We start from the raw sequence: 26,040 nt of genomic DNA, 5'->3' as shown, positions 1-26,040 counted from the left end.
CAATATCATTGGAATAAATGGTCTCCCAAAATAACTAGTTTAGGCACATTATGCACTCACCATGCCTAAATTATTGCACGTTTCACAGAGTTGACGTCCTAACTTTCTACTCACACTTAGACATGAATTTATTTACTCTACAAGTATTTTAAGAATCAAGTTTTAACTTTTTTTTATTGCATTCAATGTCTCATCTTTCATTGCTACATATCCTGTAGGGGAACCTTGAAAAGATGTGCCGCGCTCTAGAAGACCAAGTGAGTGAGCTCAAGACCAAGGAAGAGGAGCAGCAGCGGCTGATCAATGACCTCACAGCGCAGAGAGCGCGTCTGCAGACAGAAGCAGGTAAAGACATCTTCTCTGGGTCCCAAAACCATGGACTAAATAAAAAGGATTCTAGGGGTTCTAATAAACAGCAACATTCCCACTTTAGAGAAAGATAAACAAATGATCAGAGTTTGCTGAGAAGATCAAAAAGGAAAGAAAGCAAGACTGAGCAGACAAGTTTACTTACAACACTCTTATGGCAATGTTGCTTTTAAATCTCCGGTTCTAACCAGTTCTATAAAAATACTTAGAAGCAGATGATGTGTAGATTAAACACATCACACACAAACAGACACACACACATACAGACACACAGACACACACACACAGGTTGAGTATTCCTAATCTGAAAATCAAAAATCTGAAATGCTCCAAAATTCAAAACTGAGGGCTGGCATGATGTCCAAATGAAATGCTCACTGCAGCTTTTCAGATTTTAGATTTTCGGATTAGGGATGCTGAACTGGTAAGTGTAATGCTAATATTTTAAAATCAAACAAAAATCTGAAATCTGAAACACTTCTGGTCCCAAGCATTTCAGGTAAGGAATATACAGCTTGTGTGTATATATATATACACACACACACACACACATACATATACATATATATATGCATACATATAAATATAAAAGGTTTAGACTTATTTTTATGCCAGTAAAAAATTCCCTTACGTCTATTATTCCTAGGTGAATATTCTCGACAATTAGATGAGAAAGATGCTTTAGTCTCTCAACTTTCAAGGAGCAAGCAAGCATCTACTCAGCAGATTGAAGAGCTGAAACGTCAACTAGAGGAAGAAACTAAAGTGAGTTTTGCCAAAGATTTTTTTGACTAACCAAATCTAAACCTGCCCAGTTAGGCTCTACTTGGGATGTGTAAGTTAAATATCACTGAATATATGAATTTATGTCACTGAACTGCTACTTCTGCAGGCCAAGAACGCCCTGGCCCATGCCCTGCAGTCCTCCCGCCACGACTGCGACCTGCTGCGGGAACAGTATGAGGAGGAGCAGGAAGGCAAAGCTGAACTGCAGAGGGCGCTGTCCAAAGCCAACAGTGAGGTTGCTCAGTGGAGGACCAAATATGAGACGGATGCCATTCAGCGCACAGAGGAGCTGGAGGAGGCCAAGTATGTGTTGTGAACTCTAGAAAAGGAACTCCCAGAAGCAGCTGTGATATTTATGATGATGATAACATAACAATAGCAAAAGCTAACATTTATTGCGTGCATACTGTGTCAAGTATTTTTTTTTATATATATATATGTATATCAGCTTATTTATCTTCCTAACAATATTATATTGGTATCATTATTCTAATCCCCATTTTACAGATGAGGAAGTTGAGGCTATAAGATGTTAACCAACTAACCCAAAGGTATCTGCTTAATAAATGATACAGCTGGGTTTGGAGCCTGTCATTCTGATTCCACAGCCCACCTTCTTAAGCATTGAGTAGAAGACATACCTCTTAAAACTCACATTGGAGGCCACCAAACCATATATAATGTTTAGGGTTTGGCCTAAATAAAGCCTTAGTCTGCATATAGACAAATGGAGACCTTCAAGTAGATCTCCTTGGGCATCAAGTCAAAGGTTTTTCTCTACCATAAGGATGTGTACTTGGCACACAACTGAAAATGAACTGAGAATGCAGAGAATTCAGGAGGGGGAAAAACAAACAAACAAAAAAAACCCTGCCTTTGTTTAAACTGCATGAATTGTCCTGATTTATCTATGAATTTCTTTCCCTGGAGAGATTGTCCAAATACAATGATTAGAAGAAACTGGCTGTTCTCTAGGGAAAAGAATACATAAAATGGAATGGAAAGTCTGAGAAAGCAAATGAATATGCTCAGTATATTTCCGGCCAGTAAAACATCTAGTTAACCTCAAATCCATATTGGAGTCAGAATGAATATATAAGTCAAACAACAAGATTGTCCTGGCTAATAATTTTCCACAGTCATACTCAATCAGAAGTCTTAAAAATCTCGAGTTACTTAGGTAGTAAGGCACATACGACGGCAGCACCAACGGCAGCCTCTAAGAATTCTATAATAGTCCAAGGACTTGTTTCCAACTCTTCACCACTTTGGACCTTTCCAAACAGTTTACCAATCTAGAAAGCAGTTCTGGCTGCCACCATTTTGAAAATCATATGCTATTTGCCAGTATAGAAACAGGACTGTGGCCAGGCGCAGTGGCTCACACCTGTAATCCCAGCACTTTGGGAGGCCAAGGTGGGCGGATCACCTAAGGTCAGGAGTTCAAGACCAGCTTGGCCAATATATAGTGAAACCCTGTCTCTATTTAAAAAAAAAAATACAAAAATTAGCTGGGCGTGGTGGTGCATGCCTGAAATCCCAGCTATTTGGGAAGCTGAAGCAGGAGAATCGCTTGAACCCAGGAGGTTGCAGTGAGCCGAGATGGCGCCACCGCACTCCAGCCTGGCGACAGAGGGAGACTCCCTCTCTTAAAAAAGAAACAAAAGAAAAGAAACAGGACTGTGAAAAGGGACCAAGGAGGTTATCACTTTGCTTCTTTTGCTTCTGGTCTTGGCCATTCTCCTGAGTGCCTGGCTAACTTTTCAGGAAGAAATTGGCCCAGCGCCTGCAAGAAGCGGAGGAACATGTAGAAGCTGTGAACGCCAAATGTGCTTCCCTTGAAAAAACAAAGCAGCGGCTTCAGAACGAAGTTGAAGACCTCATGCTTGATGTGGAAAGGTCTAATGCAGCCTGTGCAGCTCTTGATAAGAAGCAAAGGAACTTTGACAAGGTGGCCCAGACTGCTTAAACTTTAAGAGCATTTTACTTGGTCTTCCTTTCTTCTTGGATCAACTCATGATTTATTGCTTTTCAGGTCCTATCAGAATGGAAACAGAAGTATGAGGAAACTCAGGCTGAACTTGAGGCCTCCCAGAAGGAGGCCTGTTCTCTTAGCACCGAGCTGTTCAAGGTGAAGAATGCCTACGAGGAATCCCTGGATCAACTTGAAACGCTAAGAAGAGAAAATAAGAACTTGCAGCGTGAGTCCTCACAGTCTTCCCAGTCCTCACAGTCCTCCCTACCCCATATATCCCTGGGAGGACCTTGCCATGTTGCCATCTTTCTGACCATTTCTCTCCTGTCTGTTCAACCACAGAGGAGATTTCTGACCTCACTGAGCAGATTGCAGAGGGAGGAAAGCAAATTCACGAATTGGAAAAAATAAAGAAGCAAGTAGAACAAGAGAAATGTGAAATTCAGGCTGCTTTAGAGGAAGCAGAGGTACATATTACCTTGTATTATGTTATGGAAAAACAAAGACAAACATCAGTTAAAAAAAAAACAAAGTGGGGCTAGCGACAATTTAAACTTACAGGATCTTTATGAAGGGCAACTTGACAATAGTTATCAAAAATCCTTAAAAATGTAAATACTCTGACCCGTCAATTCTATTTCTAAGATTTTATCACCCAAAAAAAGTCAACTGGAGTACAGCTTTAAGACAAAGATGTCCAATCTAAGAACAAAAGTAAGCAAATTACAGAACAGCTATATGATGAAATTTTATATAGCCACTAAATATGACTATTTTGGAAAAATATTTTATGGTAGACAGTATTTTAAAGACACAAATTTGCATATACAATATAATTTTGATTATGCAAAAATATATAGAAGTAGGAAAAAGGACTTGAAAAAACTACATCACATTAAAATGTTTATCTCTTGCTGGGGGAACAACAGTTAGTTTTTCTTTTGTTTTTATGTATTGCCCTCACATTATACAATGCACATTTATTATGTAATCAGAAAAAAATTAACATATTTTAAAACTGATAATTTCTAGACTCGGGGTTAGTATGTTCCACAAGAACATTTTCATTTCTAAAACAGATTGAGAGTTTATATTTACTATACATGAATTTAATTATATAATTTTATTAGTACTAATATGAATAATATTTGTATAGCACAAAGCGCCTTCATTGCAGAGCTGCTCTAAATAATCTGTCACTGAATAAACAAAATAATGATTTACCTAGAAGACTGCCAGAACTACTGTATTATACTTTGTAAAATTAGACAAACTGATATTGACGAGAGTTTGGCTCACAAGGGAATATACTCCAAATACTCAGGCTCTTCTCCATTATTAATTGACAACCGTTTTGTTAAGGCATCTCTTGAACATGAAGAAGGAAAGATTCTGCGTATCCAGCTTGAGTTAAACCAAGTCAAGTCTGAAGTTGACAGAAAAATGGCAGAAAAAGATGAGGAAATTGACCAGCTGAAGAGAAACCACACTAGAGTCGTGGAGACCATGCAGAGCACGCTGGATGCAGAGATCAGGAGCAGGAATGATGCTCTGAGAGTCAAGAAGAAAATGGAAGGAGATCTGAATGAAATGGAAATCCAGCTGAATCATGCCAATCGCTTAGCTGCGGAGAGTTTAAGGAACTACAGGAACACCCAAGGAATCCTGAAGGTAAATGGGTCCACATTTGCCTCCCAGATGAAGCAGGGAAAGTACCTGTCTTCCATTTCCCAAACACCTTGCTAAACCATCCTTTTTTTCTCTTAACAAATTTTACAGCTGACAGCACAAAGATAACTGAACTAAATACACATAGAACATATTATTTTTAAGAAAATGTTATGTAGAAGATCAAACAGATGCCTAGGCATTACAATCTGATATGAAAGCAAGTGAACAGACTTGGGCACCAGACAGGCCTGAGGTTGAGTCTTAGTTTTGTCATTTACTAGCTGCCTGATTTTAAGCAAGTTATTTAACCTCTTAGAACCTCTGTAGCTTCTTCAAAATAAGAATGAAACTCCCCACCTCACCGAGTTACTGTGAAGATCAAATGAAATAACAGATGCCAAGTCTTGGAGAGAGCATATGGAAACTGCTCCACAAATGACAGACATTAGTGACTCACACATGACACAATAACCAGTTAATGGCAGAAACAGAACAACAATCTGTGTCTCCTGATAATTCTCTCTCACCCTAAGCAAATGACCTAACCATACTCAGATGCAGTCAAATGACAGGCAGAGGTCATCTTCTGTTCCTGGCGCCAGTACAATCTCCCAGTTCATCTCCTGGGATCTTCAAATCCCCTTCAGAACACCTAAAGCCTTTTTCTGTTTTTCACTTAACAGGAAACCCAGCTCCACCTAGATGATGCTCTCCGGGGCCAAGAAGACCTGAAGGAACAGCTGGCAATCATAGAGCGCAGGGCCAACCTGCTGCAGGCTGAGATCGAGGAGCTGCGGGCCACTCTGGAGCAGACAGAGAGGAGCAGGAAAATCGCCGAACAGGAGCTCCTGGATGCCAGTGAGCGTGTCCAGCTCCTGCACACCCAGGTGAGACCCTCACATCAAACAAATGCTGGTGTACTGGTAGGGGGATGCATTAGAATTATCACATGAAAGTACTCAATTTGTATAAATATGTGTACCAGCTCCTCCACACCCAGGTGAGACCCTCACATCAAACAAATGCTGGTGTGCTGGCAGGGTGATGCATTAGAATTATAGCATGAAAGTACTCCATTTGTATAAATATGTGTATGTAAACAAGGATGGGGGATATGCTCAAAAATACTCATTGCCATTATCTTAGGGTAATTAGATTATGGGTGATTTTTTTTGTTTTTTGGTGTGTGTTCCTGTTTCCTTCTTGGGGTTTCTATGCCCCCTCCCCAAAAAAGCTATTACTTTTTTATTTAAAAATAAGGTTTGGCTATTTAGATTATTTTGGAAACCATGAGGTAGAATAATACTGAGTAAAGATACCTGCTACCTCCAAAATCTGAAAATGTTCCATGCAGTGTTTCTCATCGGTAGCACTTAAGCATTTAGCACTGCTGTGTTCACTGTCCCCATGCCTTACAGCACATTTAGCATTCCTGACTTGCCCAGGCATTAAATGCAGTAGCACCCCCTAGTCATTTTGACAACCAAAAATATCTGCCCCTAAACATTTTCAAATACCCATTAAGACAATATTGCTTCTCTCTGAGAAACACTGAGTTGAAATCTTAAGAATATGTTTTCAGAAGACAAAATTCAGTGCTCTCCAAGGGAACAAATCATGAAAATTCAGAGAGAATAGATTCTACTAAGCAAGAAATTCTCAGTGCCTGCCACTCACAAAACGAATGTATCCTTTTCTATTTCCAACCTTCCAGAGAGAGAGTAAGTAGTGATGTCTGACTGAAATATAATTAAAAGAACTAGGGGGCCGGGCGCGGTGGCTCAAGCCTGTAATCCCAGCACTTTGGGAGGCCGAGACGGGCAGATCAGGAGGTCAGGAGATCGAGACCATCCTGGCTAACACGGTGAAACCCCGTCTCTACTAAAAAAAATGCAAAAAGCTAGCCGGGCGAGGTGGCGGGCGCCTGTAGTCCCAGCTACTCGGGAGGCTGAGGCAGGAGAACGGCGTGAACCCGGGAGGCGGAGCTGCAGTGAGCTGAGATCCGGCCACTGCACTCCAGCCTGGGCGACAGAGCGAGACTCCATCTCAAAAAAAAAAAAAAAAAAAAGAACAATTAACTAATGTATGCCAATAAAGGCATTCTCAAACTTCAGAGGTCCTTATGCATAAATCAGATGGACACTGGGGAAGTTGGGGGAAAGGAGTTCCTACCTTGCAAATAATTAACATTTGCCACTGAACAAATAATTAAAGTTTAGTGAAATGTTGCCAACAGATCCCCTGCATGAACCAACAAGTAAGACAACTGTAAAATCCCAAGAGGGCAAATGACAAATTTTGTAAATTTCCACTGACTACTTTTAACAGAATACCAGCCTCATCAACACCAAGAAGAAATTAGAAAATGACGTTTCTCAACTCCAAAGTGAAGTGGAGGAAGTAATCCAAGAATCACGCAATGCAGAAGAGAAAGCCAAGAAGGCCATCACTGATGTAAGATGCACATTTGTCTTACTGACACACGTATGCTACCTGCTATCATCGAGTTTCATTACTTTATTAATTTATTTCCTAAATAGGCTGCCATGATGGCTGAGGAGCTGAAGAAGGAACAGGACACCAGCGCCCACCTGGAGCGGATGAAGAAGAACCTGGAGCAGACGGTGAAGGACCTGCAGCACCGTCTGGATGAGGCCGAGCAGCTGGCCCTGAAGGGTGGGAAGAAGCAGATCCAGAAACTGGAGGCCAGGGTGGGTGTCTCAATCTCTCTAAATCTGGGAAGGGAAAAAGGGCATGCTCTCTACCCTTCTCTCTTCCTACACAAGACTCCCATCCTGTCCTGGAGCTGGGAACACCCACCCCATGCCTTCAGTAGGTCTTGGGCTAATTAATATCCCCCAAGACTGACTGCGTAAGTATTTTTCTTGGCTACAGGTACGTGAGCTTGAAGGAGAGGTTGAAAATGAACAGAAACGTAATGCAGAGGCTGTTAAAGGTCTACGGAAACATGAGCGACGAGTAAAAGAACTCACCTACCAGGTAAAGGGAATAGCCTTCCAGAATATCCGGTCTTCCTGCCCAGAAGGAAATTGAAAACCTTATGACTATTTATTTATATGCCACTCACAAACAAATATGCATTAACTTGGTACATATAAGGCATAAAGACAGTTGCTTATCACAGACCTATACTAAAACTTAGGGAGGCCTTCAGATTTCTAAAGTTTAGAAAATAGCATGAGAGTAAAGAACACAGATTTTAAAGACAGATAAACTGGGTATTAGTCCTAGTTTGGCCTCTCCTGCTTGTTGAACTTAATACTCTAAACCTCAGTTTCTTCACCTGTAAAATAGGGATAACAGCATCTATCTTCCAGGATAGGGAGGTAAGGATTAGAGAAGATGTGTGCAATTCTCTAATACAGGGCCTGAACACTGGAAACATTTAACAAGAGTTAATTTTATGAAGAAAATCGCAGAGTTGATCAGGTTTACCCTAGGCCACCTGCTATCATGCCAAATGATTTTATTTTAGTACCCAGAGTAGCCTAATTTCTTTGGAATGAATGCAGATGATTTTTTTCAAACTTTCAGACTGAAGAAGATCGCAAGAATGTTCTCAGGCTGCAGGACTTGGTAGATAAATTACAGGCGAAGGTGAAATCATACAAGAGACTAGCTGAGGAGGCTGTAAGTATCTTTAAGCCCTTGAGGAAAGAAGGAAATTTCTTTTGCCGTAGAAAATGTTTTAAAAGAATCCATCAATAAGAAAGAAGATGCAATGAAAGTGAAAATTTGCCACTCATATTTTAAGAGGGATGATTTTTAAATATGAATTTGTCCCCCCCCCCCAATCCAAATTATAGAACAAGATTTCAAAAGGAGATTTTTTTTTTTTTTTTTTTTTTGGAGACAGAGACTCTCTGTGTCACCCAGGTTGGAGTGCAGTGGCATGATCTTGGCTCACTGCAACCTCTGCCTCCCAACCTCAAGCGATTCTTATGCCTCAGCCTCTCCAGTAGCTGGGACGACAGGCGTGCGCCACCACACCTACCTGGTTTTTGTATTTTCAGTAGAGATGGGGCTTCACCATGTTGGCCAGGCTGGTCTCGAACTCCTGGCCTCAAGTGATCCGCCCACCTCAGCCTCCCAAAGTGCTGGGATTACAGGCATGAACCACCACACCCAGCCAAGATATTTATATTATTAAGCAATTTGTAAGCATTGAGGGGGGCAAGTTCCAAATAGCTCACTTACTTGATAGCTGCAAATTATATACAGTAGGAATTCTAATTAATACCATCATAAATATTCCTCTCCCTCTAGACATAGAAAAAATCAAGTTCTCAAAAGCCAAACATCAATCTTTTACCCCACCTGACTTCTTCACTCCCTGCTAGTGTCATCAGTGGGGGCTCTTGTCCCCACATTTGCTGTAGCTACTATAAGAATATGTTAGAAGATTCTTTACCCATACTCTTCCTGGTTATCCCTCCACTCTTCCAGACACATGTGATAGGTAGGAAGTAAATAGGAAGGAAGAAAAGGAAAGAAAAAAGGGAGAGGCATAAATGGTAATGAGTCAAATAACAGAGAAGACTTTCTTCCTAGTCCTACCTTTTCCCTTTCTTTATATAGTAGAATGAAAACATATGGCAAAAATACATAGTAAGTGATATTTCCTCAAGTTATAGTTTGGCCTTGCATTTACTTACTGATGTCTATAAGGGTACATAGATCTCTTCCTCCTTTCCACAGACCATACATCATAAAAGTAGGTGTGGGCTTTATATTAGGCTGTCTCCTCCACTTCAAAACTCTCCTTTCATTCTTTAAAGTAAAAATTACAGTTGAAAGTAATAAACTCTGTCTAGATGTGAAGTCGGATATGCTAAATAGACCATAAGAAGGAAATACCTGATATGAGGAACTCATCCTGTCTGGTGATAAGTGCAATGAGAACCACGCAGTCTAATTCTCACAATTTTATCTCTATTCTTAGGAGGAACAATCCAATGCTAATCTATCTAAATTCCGCAAACTCCAGCACGAGTTGGAGGAGGCCGAGGAACGGGCTGACATTGCTGAGTCCCAGGTCAACAAATTGCGAGTGAAGAGCCGAGAGGTTCACACAAAAATCAGTGCAGAGTAAACACACCTGCCTGATGCTATCAAGTGGCTGAAGAAAGGCACAAAATGTGCTATTTTTGGTCACTTGCTTTATGATGTTTATTTTCCTCTTAAAGCTGAATAAATAAAAACTACAGTAAATGTATACATTAAACCGGACTTTCATTTTTTCACTTGCAAAGCTATTTATGCTCACAGTTCTCACCTAGCTATTAATATCTTAATATTATATATGGCTTTGCAGAGTATTCAATATTTTATGCCTTCAGCACCACCCGACAGTCCCTTTCCCACCTCTTCACCCCCCCCAACACACACACAAATACCTTTTGCTGAGCTCATTGTTATTATCTCTCTCTAGATTGCTACAAATTACTAAGAAAAACACTCCCTGAGGCTGCCCTCCGTATGGGGCCATTCATTTACTCCACAAACAGATATTGAGCATCTACTATGTGCATCAATACGATAAGTCAATAAATAGTGCCAGGCACTGTTTCAGTTCTGTGAGTACGGCAGTGAACAAAATATAGTTCCTGCTCACTAGGAGCTTATATTCCACAAGGAAAGAAAAGCAATAAATAAATTCATAACTATGTAATGAGCCAGATGACGAGCACTAATGGGAAATTAAAAAGTAAGAGAGACGCATTTACTATTTCATAGAGAGTAGTCAAGGAAGGCGTCTCTGGTAAGAAGACATTTGAACAGTGACCCAAAGGAGGTAAGAGAGTAAACCAAGTGAGTATGTGGGTGCACAGCACATCCAGGCAGAGAACAACAGAAAATGCAAAGGCCTTAAGGCAAGGGAAGGTAGGGAATGTTAGAGGGGCAGGGAGGAGGCCAAGCAGGGCAGGAAGAGAATGAGCAAGACGAGACAGTTAAGGCATAAGAGAGGAACCAAGAGGCCAGATCATGTAGGGCCCCTTGGCCACTCGAAGGACTTTTGCCTTTATTCAGGGTGAAGTGGGAAAGTTTTGGAGGATTTTGAGCGGGGTGATATTAACACACATTTTAGAAGAATCACTCTGGCTGCTGTGTTGAGAATAAACTAAGGGAGCAAAGATAGACACTGGGAAACTAGTTAGGAGCCTACTGAAAAATAAAGGATAAAAGATGACAGTGGCAATTGGGTGCGGTGGTTCACGCCTGGAATCCTAACACTTTCGGAGGTCGAAGTGGGCAGATCACTCGAGCTCAAGAGTTCGAGACCAGCCTGAGCAACATGGCAAAACCCCATCTCTACTAAAAATAGAAAAAAATTAGCAGGGCATAGTGGCATAGGCCTGTAGTCCCAGCTACTGGGGAGGCTGAGGCAGGAGAATCACCTGAGCCCGGGAAGTCAAGGCTGCAATAAACCAAGATCGCAACACTGCACTCCAGCCTGGGAGACAGAGTGAGACCCCGTCTCAAAACAAAAACAAAAAACAAACAAACAAACAAAAACTAACAACAACAATAAAAAACCTTGACAGTGGCTTAGGGCAGAAAAATAACATCGGGAGACAAAGAGAAGTGGATGGATTCCAGATTTATTGAAGGTAGCTAGCGTACATAGTATTGTCAGATAGATTGGATGAGGGACAGAGTGAAAGAATGAACTTATGAAACGGGGACAGAAAATAAAACAAAAAAATAAAAAGGCTTGATGGAGTAGAACGGACGTGTTTGGCCTCCAGAAAGAGGAAGCAGCAGAGCAAAAATGCAATCTGGACAAAGACTGTACTTTATGCACTCCTTCTACCTTCTAACATTTACTCTCCCCCAACCTCTAAACCCCTATCGGCCTCAATCTTTTACAGTATAAATTGTGTAGACCACAATCTCAAGTGTGTCTAATAACAAAAGTTTAAAACAAAAAAGGAAAAAAAATTTAAATAATCTCCAAAAACAAAATTTTGGATCAAAGAGGAAATCAAAACTATAATCATAAGAACATCTAGAAAGAAACAAAAGAAGAAATCTTTGTGACCTCAGCTTAGGCAAAGATGTCTTAGATATGACACCAAACATACAGGCCACAAAAGAAAAAATTGATCAATTGTACATCATCAAAATTTAAAGCTTCTGCTCTTTGAAAAACACTGTTATAAAGAGAATGAAAAGACAAGTCACAGACTGAAAGTATTTACAACTTATATCCCTGACAAAATATTTATATTAAGAATATATAAACAAATCTAAAAATCCAGTGAAAAGAAAACAACCTAATACTTTGAAAGGCAAAAGGTTTGGACAAACATTTCACTAAACATACAGATGATAAAAAGGCATCTGAAAAAACATTCAACATCAGAGTCATGAGAAAAATATCAATAAAAAACAGTAAGTTACTGCAACACATTTACTACAATGACTAAAAGACCAAAGTGTTGGCCAAGAGTCATAATGTAAAATGTTACAATGACTTAGGAAAACAGTTTGGCAACTTCTTAAAAAGTTAACAAATTATCTATATGATCTAGTCATTCTCTTCCCAGGTATTTACCAAAGAGAAATGAAAGCATATGTCCAAATGAAAACTTGTACACAAATGTTTATGGCACATTTATTTGTAATAGGAGCAAAAACCAAAAAGAAGAACCAAAATATCCATCAACGAATGGGTAAACAAATTATGGTATATCCATACAACAAAATACTACTCAGCAATAAAAAGAAACTATTAACACAAAAAAGAATGAATCTCAAGATAATTATGTTGACTGAAAGCAGGAGCCCCTCCAAAAAGTACATACTATATGATTCTATTTATATAAAATTCTAGAAAATGAAAACTATAGTGATAGAAAGTGGACCAGCAGTTGGCTAGTGATGCAGAGGGAGGGTTTGTAGGGGGCACAAAGAAAGAGTGGCGGGGATTACAAGGGAGCAGTAGGAAATTTGGAGGGTCGATGAACATGTTCATTATCTTGATTGAGATGACGGTTTCACAGGCATCTAAACATGTCAAAACCTATCAAATTGTGCACTTTAAGTATGTGCGGTTTTAAATGTCAATTATACCTCCATAAATTTAAAATTCTGCATTAGGGGAAATACCACAATTACAGTACTCTGGGAAAATAACTAGTAATTAGAATACTATATGTCAAACTTTAAAGCCAGAGTTATACTTTTTCACAGAAATTGCATTAAGCCTGTTTATCAGTTTGTTGACATATTTACTATGTTGAGTCTTCCAATTCTTGACTACAGTCTGTTTCATTTATTTAGATCTTCTCTAATTTCTTTCATCAGTGTTTGGTAGTTTTCAGCATACAAGCCCTATACACATTTTGTTCGATGTATGTCTAATTTTTTTCTTTTTTTTAAGTGACTATAAATGGTATATTTCTAATTTTGCTGTCTACATGTTCACTGCTAGCATACAGAAAAACAATTGATTTTTTCCTATGTTTATCCTGTATCTTCAAACCTTACTGAACTCTCTTATTAGTTCTGAAGTTTTTTGTAGATTCCTTGAGATTTTCCACATAGAAAATCATGCCATCTGGAAAAGCAATGATTTAAAGCAAATCTAAATTAAAATGAGGTCCAAAATTTCAGAGTAAATTGTGAACTAGGGTTTGATTTTCAAAATAAAACCAAAAATATTGAAATATATTTATTTTCTGTTGTATTTCTTTTTTTTTTTTTTTTTTTTTTTGTTAATGCAGTCTCGCTCTGTTGCCAGGCTGGAGTGCAGTGGCACAACCTCAGCTCACTGCAACCTCCACCTCCTGGGTTCAAGTGATTCTCCTGCCTCAGCCTCCTGAGTAGCTGGGACTACAGGCATGCACCACCATGCCCAGCTGTTTTTTGTATTTTTAGTAGAGATGAGGTTTCACCATGTTAGCCAGGATGGTCTCGATCTCTTGAGCTCATGATCCGCCTGCCTCAGCCTCCCAAAGTGCTGGGATTACAGACATGAGCCACCATACCTGGCCTTCCGTTGTATTTCTTAAGATTAGGTCACAATTGCACCTCTGCTATTCTTAGAACAAAGAACAAATAAATGTTGCAGTTGGGATGAAAGGGACAGATTTCTCACAGTCATATGTGATAACATAATATGACATCCTTTAAGTTTTGCAATGCAATAATAAAGTACATCCTTTTTCACAAAAATGCAGGACTTCCTCAATATTTTTAAGACCCTTCCTAATCCTTTGATCCTGAATTCATTCTCGTGAAACATCTATTGGGTCATCATTTTTGTCCATTTTCAGTTCTTCGGTTGTTAACTAGTTCAACACTGTTGAATCCACACTGGTCAATGGCTTTGCAAAATTCAAGCCAATTTCTTTTACTACTTTCATTAACTTCACTAAATTCTGCAAATGTTGTTGCAAGATTTCTCACTTTACTTTGCATTCAACTTAAATTGATTGTTGCATATTTACAACATCTAATGATCAATAAGATCATTAGTGAATACATTTTGTTTTCCTATGCAATATCATTACTGCAAAGGCTCCAATAACAGGGACTCCACTATTGCAAACTGAAAACCATCTTTAGGCTTTGCCCAGAAATTCTATTCTATAAATTTAATAATTAAAGATATGCATAAGCATTTATGTACACACATATTTACCAGAATGTTTTAAAAGAACAGAAATTTAGAGCATCCTAAATGCCCAATAATAGAAAATTTGTCATATGAATTATGTTATCTTCAAAGCATGGTACACTATGTAACTATTAAAAATCATAATCCAAAAGAATAGTTAATATCATGAGAAAAATTGTCAAATATGTTCCAAAAGCAGAATACAAAACAGTGCTTGCAGACTGATATCTCAATTGTGTATGTATTTAAGAATACATAAAAATTGGCCAGGTGCGGTAGCACACACCTGTAATCCCAGCACCTTGGGAGGCCGAGGTGGGCGGATCATGAGGTCAAGAGATTGATACCATCCTGGCCAACATGGTGAAACCCCATTTCTACTAAAAAATACAAAAGTTAGCTGGTGGTGGTGTGGTGGTGCGCGCCTGTAGTCCCAGCTACAGGGGAGGCTGAGGCAGAAGAAACACTTGAACCCAGAAGGCAGAGGTTGCAGTGAGCCAAGATCACGCCATTGCACTCCAGCCTAGCGACAGAGTGAGACTCCGTCTCAAACAAGAATACCTAAAAACATGGAAAAAATGTGAAATTGAAAAATTTACATAGAGATGACTTCCATGCTAAAATTTTAGGCACGACTTAAAATTTTCCTGCAGTATGTTTGATTATATTTTTCAATGTGTGTACTATTTTTGGAATTCTTTTAAAGGCTCATGTTTTTAAAATAAATAAAAGTAACCTGCCCCTTAAGATTTCTTATCCACTTCTCATCAAAGACATGGATACAACTGACAACAGTAAGGTGAAGAGAGGGTCATCTGATGGATGAGACTATTAGCACAGCTGCTAAAAGCTGTTGCCTGTCATCCAAGCTCTCTGTAAGGATTAACATTCCAGGACTGACACAGAGCAGCTGTCAGTAAGCAAACTTAAATTCTGCCTCCTGGCTGCCGCAGAGGTTTGGGCACATGTTCCACATATCAGTGTCCCTAGGAACCTTCACCGCAGACTCCAACGGTCACATTTTCCAAAGCGAGAAGCTGAAGAATCAGCGGTGGGCAGATGGAAAGAACCTTGCTTAAGGATGGAATTTGCCAGCCTGATTCCTCCCTCCTGGTTTCAGGGGTCACTAAGATGCTGCTTCCGGAGGCCGCAAGGAAAAAGAAAGCCTCTCCATGGTGAAGGAGGAAAACATTTCCCCTGGGGAACGCACCCAAAACAGGGCTTCTCTTCGATGTCAATAGCCTGACCTTCACAAGAGGGCAGACTATTTTCTCAGCTCCTCGCAGAAACTATGGCTTGTGGCTTGCTTGGGGAAACTGAGGTACAGAGCAATGTGAAGGCTCAAATGATAAGATATTATGTTTAAAACATGGATGGGAAAGGTAGTACCTTCTGAGCAACAAAATCATCACTTTTTCCACGATTTGGAAAAATAATTCAATGGGTACCCACAGATTTGAGCATCTGAACTTGACTTTATATAAGAATATATGTGTGGCCGGGCGCGGTGGCTCACGCCTGTAATCCCAGCACTTTGGGAAGATGAGGCGGGCGGATCACCTGAGGTCAGGAGTTTGAGACCAGCCTGGCTAACATGGCGAAATCCCGTCTCTACTAAAAGTACAAAAATTAGCCGGGCGTGGTGGCGGGTGCCTGTGACCTCAGCTACTCAGGAGGCTGAGGCAGGAGAATCACTTGAACCCGGGAGGTGGAGGTTGCAGTGAACCGAGATGGTGCCACAGCATGCCAGCCTGGTGACAAGAGTGCTACTCCGTCTCAAAAAAAAAAAAAGAATATGTATGTGTACAACATAATAATATGGCTATGCATGCACTGAAAAATTTCAAATGGGCTTTGGTGACAAGAATTTTAAATTTTCTGTCTGGCCCAGTCAGCCATGGGACTTACCCTCAAATGCCCTCTCCACACTCAATTTCATACCCTTCCCACCACACAGCCCTTCACGGATCTACTGTGTGGAATTGCACAGCGCAAATAAATCGCCGGGAAGAACAAGGTCCTGCTCACTCGCAAACTCTCAAATGCACACTTACTGGCCAGGTCCCAGTGTGGCCTCCAGGGCTGCCCCAGCCATGGCGAGGGTCACCTCTGGCCTTTCCTTGCCGCAGACTGACCCCTCCCATGATGCCCCGGGACGCACCGGAAGTGACTCTCCTCCTCTCTGGACGATTGAAAACATCGTTTCTCTCCTGTAGTACTGGGGTGTCTCCTTCAAAGCACACTGCTGCTGCCTCCTTTTTCTTCTTCTTCTTCTTTTTTTTTTTTTTGAGACAGTTTCGCTCTTGTTGCCCAGGCTGGAGTGCAATGGTGCGATCTCGACTCACCGCAACCTCCGCCTTCCGATTTAAGCTGGGATTACAGGCATGCGCCACCACGCCCGGCTAATTTTTGTATTTTTAGTAGAGGCGGCGTTTCTCCATGTTGGTCGGCTGCTCTCGATCTCCCTGCCTCAGGTGATCCGCCCGCCTCAGCCTCCCAAAGTGCTGGATTACAGGCGTGAGCCCCCGCGCCCGGCCCACTGCTGCGGTCTTTTGACGCCTTATCAGCGCTTTGACGCACTCCCTCCCTCTCCACAACTAGATCACAGTTGTTGAGAAAACAAACTTTCTCTTCAGTTCCTGGAAAAATGTATTCATTAGCCTTTGTTGAATGAAGAGCAGACATTCAATAAATTTCGTTGGACAGAATGAACCAGTATTGAGTAGAAAAAGAGCAGGTAAGATCCAACGCTCAGCACAGAAAAAGGAGGAACAAAACAGCCTTTGTAACAACAGCTGACATTTGAAACCCGAAGTTCTTACCTTAATTTCCAAGGCTCTAAACCATCTGCTCTTGCCTACCTCTGCCACTACATTCCCTACTGCTGGTTCATTCTGCCCCACTGGCCCACCATCTCCCAGAGCGTATGCATTTGTTTCCTCTGCCTGAAATACTGTCGCCCTTTGATATTTTCACGGCTTACTCATTCACTTCACTAGGTGTCTGCTCAAATATCGCCTCTTCAGAGAAACTTTCCCTGTTCAATCTGTTTAGACCTCACACAGCCACTGTTTCCTTATCCTGCTTTTCTTTCTTTCAGAGCATTTATCATTAATTGATATATCTGTTTGTGACTTTATTTTGTTCTTCAGTACTTAAATTCCTCCCAGCATATAGTAAGCTCTCAGTGAATATTTAATGAATGAATGCGTGTTCACCATGTTGCTTGCTCTCTGCAAAGCCCTGTGTATGTATTACAGCTTTGCAATTAACAGTTCCAGGTGGGAATTTCATCATCATTCTAGCTTGGATCATTCTAGGAGATGTCCAACTGATTCCATCTATCCTTGTCTTGGTCAGGCTTGTCTTGTCAGGAGGTTGCAGTAAGCCGAGATCACGCCATTGCACTCCAGCCTAGCGACAGAGAGAGACTCTGTCTCAAACAAACAAACAAAAAAAGAATACATAAAAACACGGAAAATGTGAAAGGATTTAAACCAAAATTTAGGTAGAGATTTTGAGGACTTTGCTGTGGTACCCCCAAACAACCTATCAGGTATAGTGATGGATCTACCACCCCTTGCCCAAGACAGTCCTGGTTTTGAAACGGAAAGTCTCAAGAACTCCGTTAGCCCCAAACAAACTGGCATGGTTGGTCACCTACTTTCAGGTATCCAGGCTCCTATCTTCCCTGTTTTGTTTTACTGCTATGTGGGGAGGAATGAATCTACACAGAAAATTGGCTACATAGAGTGGGTAGAATGACAGGACTAAAAAGACAGTGGACAGGCTTTGGTAGCTGGTGGGTCTCACCAGACAGCAACATCAAAGACACGAACAACATTGAGGACATTGACTTGGCTCCCAAAGCCCTCTGCCACTGGCAGTGGTTGGTGCGTTTGCCAGAGAAAGCTCATGTTTTGCAAAATCACAGGGTCCTCTGTTGACATAGCCTCAATCACTCTCCCCTTTCCCAAACTGTCATGTGGCATCCAAATAGTACCCTGCCATGCATTCATTAATTCACTTAATTGCCACAAGAACCTCCTGAGTTAGTTATTGTTATCGTTCCCATTCTACAGGTGAGAAAAATGAGGCTGAGAAAGGTGAAGTAACTTGCCCAGATTCAAGTAGCTTAAATGGTGAAGTCAGAATTTGAGAGCTAGCATTCTGATTGTCAAGGTCCATCCTTAGTTACTGGATTATCATGTGGATTTCAATGATTTAAGTACATACTTTTTACTGTGTCCAACAAGCTTTTTTAGGACACATTGTTTAAGACCTAAATAGTAGTAGTTAAAAGTAATCAGTCATGCTTTCCTTAGCTCTAATGAGGTTTTAAGCAGCTGAAGTAGCCAAAACACACTAAACAGACCCCAAAAAGGGGAGGTAGGAAGCAAACAGCAGAAGATCCTAACTTTCACAGACATGAGTCAAAGCTATGAAGCCAGGCTGGAAAGTCTCCAATTTACCGAACAGACCTAGCTGGTAGGATTTCTTCTCTGAACACAATGTTCTCAGGTCATCCACACGATCTCTTCATGTTATTTTCAGTGAAGGATGCCTAGTTTATGTGTAATTCGGAGAAGCATGTATAATTCTGAGAGCATTAGTGTCTTACAGGATCTTGTAAAGCCAGAAGCAGCTGTCTTCAAGTGAAAATACAAACTGGACTTGGAGTCAAAAGATGTTTGTTTTAGCTCTCACTCTGCCACTTATTAGCTGTGTGATTAGTCACTTGCCCTCACCAAGCCTCAGTTTTCCCACCTACAAAACTGTGAAAAGTCTCTCTTCTCACTGACATTTAATAATCAATTTAAATCATGCTTTTGATAACCCCTATGAACTTTTTGATTTGCACACTTTCAGTATATAAATACCAGAAGTGAAGAAGTTTATATATTCTACTTGAAAGAGTTGTAAACTTGCTCTGTTGAGTTTGAGAGTAAGATGGAAAGGGGTCTAATTTTATGCTTAGCATGAATTAGATAACCTGTCTAGAACCTCAATTTCTGATTCTGTAAGGCAGGAGTTACTTTAGATAATATTCAAAGCCTCCTTTAGTTCCAGAATCTATATTGTCATTCAGATCTTTAGTTAGGCAATTCAAATATGAATGGGGGCCATTCACCGATGTGCCTGCCCTGTGACTTTCACCCAGAAATTTATATTCCTGGCTGGAAAACTTCCTGCTGCTTTTTGAAATTTCATCTGTTACATAAGCCCTGAGATAGCCTGAGTTGTGAGGGATGAGGTATGATCCCACTATTAGCACAATTAATTGCCCTTTCTTCTCAAGTAGCCCTCTGAGGAGTGACCTCAGTCACACTTTTTTTTCCTAGTCTTATTCGGCCTTGCTACTGCCTCCTTCTTCTCACTGCACTATCCACATTGATATTTCCTCTGAATGTATCTTAAATAGTGATTTGTGAAGAGATTTGTCCCAAGGAAAATCAGTAAAACTTTTTCCTCCTCCTTAACACCTGCTCATTCCTTAATCCCTTGCTGCCACCCCCACCATCCTGCTGACATTGCTGTCAGGATCATCTCCCTGGCCAATCCAATGCCCTGTTCCTGGTCCTGTCTTTCTCCAGTTTCTCTGTAGCGCTCTTCATGATAGCCTCTCTCTTGAAAATATCACCTCCTTTGACTTATTTTGACACTAATAATAAAGTTACCTTCACTTTAGAGCAGACAAAATGACTTTGTAATAAGACTGAAGAAAATTTCCAGTCATAGAACTCCTCTCAGGTTTGACTTGGAGCTGATAGTGTGGGGTGAGCTGATAGTGAGCTGATAGTGTGGGGTGGGAGCTGTGGACTTGGTTGGGGGATAGTGATGAAATAAGAGATGATGAGACCCCAAAACAAGAAATCTCTCAGAGTTGATGGATATGACTATTACCTTGATTATGGTGTATGCATTTGTCCAGACTCATCAAATTGTGTGCTTAAGTGCGTACAGCTTTTTGTATATCAATTATGCTTCAATATAACTGTAAAAAAAGAAAGAGAAAGATAAGCCCCTTTCCCCCGAAAAAGGGCCTATGTGAGTAAAACTAGGTGGCGACCAAATTGTTTCTAAAGATGAAAGTGGTCTTCTTTATTCGATGACTTTTATGTTGCTGAGTAACCAGATGAGTAGAAATGCATGTCTATGGCAGAGCTAAATGATTCCACGTAATAGAGGAACAACTGAGTACCCTAGGGGTGCAGAGAAATTCCTGAAAGGAAGAAAGGAAAAGACATCCAGCATCAGTGTAAAGAAAAATGGACTTTGTAGAACAGACATTTCTGACGGAAACAGATAATTTATTGTGAGGTATGTAATATAATCCTCTTCTCTGTCTCCCCTACAAAATCTTCTGTAAATTCTGCATTGCTCAGTTAGATTTTTGGGGATGGTGGATTATATGCTGAGACCAGGTCAGGGTGGGTGGACACGAAAATATACAGTTTGGCCTGGGCTAGAAGCAGACTGCACACAGAGATAGCCACATCTACATGGCAAAGACAGGATTTCATTAGGTCCCCGCATCATCCGCGTGACTTGGGCAGAAACAAAACAATTTTTTCTGATTTTGAAGCTGAAGGGGAAAGAATTCCAGAGTTGCTAAGAGAAGGCAGGGAGCTCACCCCAGTCAGTAAATGGCAGAAGTAAGCTGGGGACTCTCTCAGGTCTTCTGACTCCAGCAAGATCTTCCTGCTTCTCACTTGATATTTGCTTACTTGCAGAATGAACCTTCTTTATTTTTATTTACTTTTTTCCTCTTTTTCTGCTTTCATTTCCTCTCCCCATGTCCGCAACACCTAGCCGTCCTGTGAGCGCTCAACTTTCACAATAGTTTCAATTATCACCTCTAGACAAATGATATCCCCCAACACAGAGAACGGCATCTCTAGCCTTGACATCTCCTTTAAACTTTGAACCCTTATCTGTGCCACATCATCTCACGCTCAATATGTCCAAAATCAACACGTCTTGCTCCAATTCAGTGTCTCCTCTGGGCTGGTGTCACGGCCCTAGATTCCAGGCTGTAATGAGGGCTGGATGACAGGCAGGATCCTTTGACGACTCCTCACCCCTCAAACTCGGCAGTCATCAAAGCCCTTTGGGTCCTGCCTTTAGGGGACCTCTTGAGTTTTCTCTCTTTCCTTTTTTTTTATTTTTTGACGGAGTCTTGCCCTGTTGCCCAGGCTGGAGTGCAGTGGCACTATCTGGGCCCACTGCAAGCTCCGCCTCCTGGTCTCTCTTTCCTTTTGAACTTCATTTTTACTGTCTATAATTGAGGCCCTCTTCATTTTACACCAGTTTTTTTAAAAAAAATTTTTTTTTTGAGACAGAGTCTCGCTCTGTCACCTAGGCTGGAGTGCAGTGGCGTGATCTCCACTCACTGCAAGCTCTGCCTACTGGGTTCACGCCATTCTCCTGCCACAGCCTCCTGAGTAGCTGGAACTACAGGCGCCCACCACCACGCCTGGCTAATTTTTTTTTTTTTTTTTTTTTGTATTTTTAGTAGAGACGGGGTTTCACTGTGTTAGCCAATATGGTCTCAATCTCCTGACCTCATGATCCACCCGCCTCAGCCTCCCAAAGTGCTGGGATTACAGGCGTGAGCCACCGTGCCCGGCTGATTATTTTTTATATTCAGTGTAAGTGGATGTTAATATACATTGGGTAGATTTTAATATATTGATATAATACGGGGTAGGGCCTCAAAAAATAAGCCTAGAACTCACAAAGATCTTAAATAGGCCGTAATATACACTTCTTTTTTTATTTTTTTGAGATAGAGTCTTGCTCTGTAACCCAGGCTGGAGTGCAGTGTTACGAACTCAGCTCACTGCAACCTCCGTCTCTCAGGTTCAAGAGATTCTCCTGCCTCAGCCTCCCGAGTAGCTGGGATTACAGGCGCCTGCCACCATGCTCAGCTAATTTTTGTGTTTTTAGTAGAGATGGGGTTTCACCATGTTGACCAGGCTGGTATCGAACTCCCGACCTCAAGTGATACGCGTACCTTAGCCTCCCAAAGTGCTGGGACTACAGGCGTGAACCACCACACTTGGTCCCTAATACACACTTCTTTTACCACCTGGGGTTTGAAAATTCACTGTTCCTGCTTTGCCTAAATGGGACAGCGTAAAAGAAAAATTACAAGCCCATGCAATGTTCTTCTCCCTGATTCTTCGTGATGGACTCAGAGCCACCAGGGCTGGACTCAGAACCACCAGCCACCAAGACTCACAACCACTGCAAAAACCACCCTGTGGTGCTGTGGCGAATTTTAACACAGATCTGAAAGTGCAGGGGCATTGAGGGGTGAAGTCTAAGCATCAAACAGCCTGCCTGCTCCCATGAGCCATCAGATCCTGTCCCATCATCTAGGAAGTTTTAAACCAAGGTTTTTTCCATAGCCACAAAGTGCTTCTAGGCTGCCAGGTTCTCTTGCCACCACTACATCATATCACCAGTTCTTGACTCATCTTCAAATACATATGTATGTGTGTGCATGAGTGTGCATGTGTGTGTGTGCACGTGTGTGTGTAATCTGCTCACTTTCCTGCTCACAAACCTCAAAAGGCTTCCCAGTGATCTCAGAATAATGCCTGACTCCTTCCCTGGGCACTGAAAATCCATCACAAACAAGCACAGCCCACTTCTGCCTTCACCTCCGTATTACCCCTGACCTCACCCCAGTCCTGTGCCGTGGCCTGGCTTTCCCTATTGACCTTCCTGAAATATCCTGGGAAGACTTGTTTCCAAGCCATGATCCCTCAGTTCCCTAAGCCTAGAACCTCCTTTCTGTTCCCCTCACCCAGATAAAAGTCTGCCTCCTTTAAGAGACAGGAGAGGAGAGAGGAAAAGGCATGGCTTTGGAATCAGAAATCCTGGATTTCAGTTCTGGTTCAATTGCATACTAGCTGTAGGGCCTTTTATCCAATCCCTTACCCTTTTAGACCTCAGTTTCCCCATTTAGACAGTGGGAATAATAATAATATGAATCGTATAAGCCCTTCAGCCTGGTAGAGAAAAATAAATATAATAAAATATATAAAATAGTCATGTAAACTGAAAAGTACTGAAAGATTATTGTTATCTACAGTCACTACTCCCATCCAGATCTCTTCCCTCCTTCAAAATAAATAAAATGTTATTATCAATAACTATTATAACAATTCTGCTAATATTTTATATATACAACACACTTTGTGGTTTTCAAATACCTTGTACATACATCGAATCCACTGTCCACAGTCCAATCAGTTAGGATAGCTTCATCTTGGGAAAATGATTTATCCTTTTCATGTCTATGCACCTCTCTTCCCATCTGCATTGTCAACTCCTGTAGGGCAGTGATCTTCGCTCATACCCCTGTTCCCCATACCCAGCACAGAGTCTTGCACCGAGTAGGCACTCAAATATGATGTACTTCCAAAAATGAGAGGTTACAGGCATAGGCTCTGGAGCCAGAGAGCATTTGAAACTCATTTCAGCTTCTGACTAGTTGTATAGCCTTGGGCAGGTTGCTTAAACTCTCAGTGGTTATATAATAGGAATGATATTAGCACCTACCTCACAGGACTATTATAAAGCTTCAGTGAATCAATATGGATAAAGCCTGGCATGTGGTGAGTTCTTAAGTCTTTTTTCTTTTCTTTCTTCTTTTTTTTTTTTTTATTTGAGATGGAGTCCTTCTCTGTCACCCAGACTGGAGTGCAATGGCACCATCTCGGCTCACTGCAACCTCCACCTCCTGGGTTCACGCAATTCTCATGCTCAGCCTCCCAAGTAGCCAGGATTACAGGTGTGCACCACCACGCCTGGCTAATTTTATTGGTAGTTTTAGTAGAGATGGGGTTTCACCATGTTGGCCAGGCTGATGTCGAACTACTGACTTCAAGTGATCCACCTGGCTTGGCCTCCCAAAGTGCTGGGAAGACAGGTGTGAGCCACTGCACCCTGCCTAGTTCTTAAGTCTTAATTATTACCATTAAATGAAACTCAGAGTCTGATTCCATTCTTTTCTTATGACTTCAGGCCTTTCAACACATGAGTCAGGATGACTCCCCTCCGAGTCATCTTGATTCATTTATTCACCAGAATGAACATTTACTGAGCATCTGCTACATGCAAAAGGCAGCACTTCAAATAAAAGCAACTGTGCTTATGCCTGATCATTCTCTATTGCTTTCTTCTGGGCCAGAACTTTGCTATGGATTATGTCCTTCAGCCTTCCTCTCTTGTTTTCTGGAACAGAAAATAAATAAGTTGGTGTTCCAACATCAAATCACCTAGGGAAGTTCCGGGTCTAAAAAAAAAAAAAAAAAAAGGTATTTATATTTCTTTACTGAAAAGCTTCTCACATCCCTTAATATGCTCATATTTATGATGAATCTCTAACAGGAGGGAATAGAGCTTAACACATTTCTTAAATTCATTTAACCACAGGACCATTTATTTCACAGGGACCCTCCCAATCTGCATTCTTTCAAATCTACTTTAGAAAATACTTTGTGAAGGCCGGGCGCGGTGGTTCACGCCTGTAATCCCAGCACTTTGGGAGGCTGAGGCAGGTGGATCATCGGGAGTTCAGGACCAGCCTGACCAACATGGTGAAATCCCATCTCTACTAAAAATACAAAATTATCTGGGTGTGGTGGAGCACGCCTGTAATCCCAGCTACTTGGGAGGCTGAGGCAGGAGAATTGCTCGAACCCGGGAGGTGGAGGTTGTGGTGAGTCAAGGTCCTGCCATTGCAATCCAGCCTCAGCAACAAGAGCAAAGCTGTCAAAGGAAAAAAGAAAAGAAAAGAAAAGAAAAAAGAAAAAGAAAAGAAAAGAGAAAAAGAAAAGGAAAGAAAATACTTTGTGAAGGTCCTATCTCTACCTACTCCTCCTCTGGTCAAAAATTCACTTTGATTAATGCAAACTGTCTTTTGGAAATGTCCCATCTACATGAAATTCTACCCACTGGAGACTGATTAAGGAACCTTTGATTCAGCAAACACTGATTATATACAATTTAAACAGATCGCACTGGATTGCAGTAAATGGCTCTAACTTCTACATGTACAGTTGTTCCTACATAGTCAAACATCACTTATATCTTAGCAAAAAAAAGTATCCTAAGGAACCGTAAGAATTGTCACAAAGACCACGTATTTTCATTAGAACTCACTAAAGCTGCCTTCAGAACTTATTTACTCTTACTTTAGCCTGATCTTAATTTTGTCATCTCTTTTCCAATTGATAATACAAAATCAGGCTAGTAAAGACAAACTTACCACAGAAAGAAATTACACCTGAGAGGCTGGCCATGAAGGCAAAGATAGAAAATCTAAAAAGTAAAGCCGAGTGCGGTGGCTCATACTTGTAATCCCAGCACTTTGGGAGGCCGAGGCGGGAGGATCACTTGAGGTCAGGAGTTCGAGACCAGCCTGACCAACATGGTGAAACCCCGTCTCTACTAAAAATATAAAAATTAGCCAGGCGTGGTGGCACATGCTTATAATCCCAGCTACTCGGGAGGCTGAGACAAGAGAATTGCTTGAACCCGGGAAACGGAGGTTGCAGTGAGCTGAGATCACGCCACT

The 26,040-nt window shown here is 41.2% G+C and overlaps 1 protein-coding gene across 3 annotated transcripts in view; it reads left to right on the top strand.

The window, feature by feature from the left end:
* The window catches only part of LOC112609511 (myosin-8), a 31,641-nt gene extending 21,604 nt beyond the window's left edge, over positions 1-10,037 (top strand). For all 3 annotated transcript variants that reach the window (XM_025362359.1, XM_025362361.1, XM_025362360.1), the window contains 13 exons: positions 219-345; positions 1,016-1,134; positions 1,262-1,458; positions 2,923-3,106; positions 3,191-3,356; positions 3,473-3,597; positions 4,493-4,801; positions 5,485-5,688; positions 7,130-7,255; positions 7,342-7,512; positions 7,697-7,801; positions 8,357-8,452; positions 9,765-10,037. In XM_025362359.1, coding sequence (XP_025218144.1) covers positions 219-345; positions 1,016-1,134; positions 1,262-1,458; positions 2,923-3,106; positions 3,191-3,356; positions 3,473-3,597; positions 4,493-4,801; positions 5,485-5,688; positions 7,130-7,255; positions 7,342-7,512; positions 7,697-7,801; positions 8,357-8,452; positions 9,765-9,914 — 2,079 coding nt within the window. In that variant the 3' untranslated portion in view covers positions 9,915-10,037. The remainder of the gene's footprint in view (positions 1-218; positions 346-1,015; positions 1,135-1,261; positions 1,459-2,922; positions 3,107-3,190; positions 3,357-3,472; positions 3,598-4,492; positions 4,802-5,484; positions 5,689-7,129; positions 7,256-7,341; positions 7,513-7,696; positions 7,802-8,356; positions 8,453-9,764) is intronic.
* The last annotated feature ends 16,003 nt before the right edge of the window (positions 10,038-26,040 follow it).

Source organism: Theropithecus gelada, chromosome 16 (genome assembly GCF_003255815.1).
Source record: "Theropithecus gelada isolate Dixy chromosome 16, Tgel_1.0, whole genome shotgun sequence".
Taxonomy (NCBI): Eukaryota; Metazoa; Chordata; class Mammalia; order Primates; family Cercopithecidae; genus Theropithecus; species Theropithecus gelada.
Note: the sequence above shows the minus strand (reverse complement) of the source record. Positions and strands in the feature narration are given on the sequence as shown.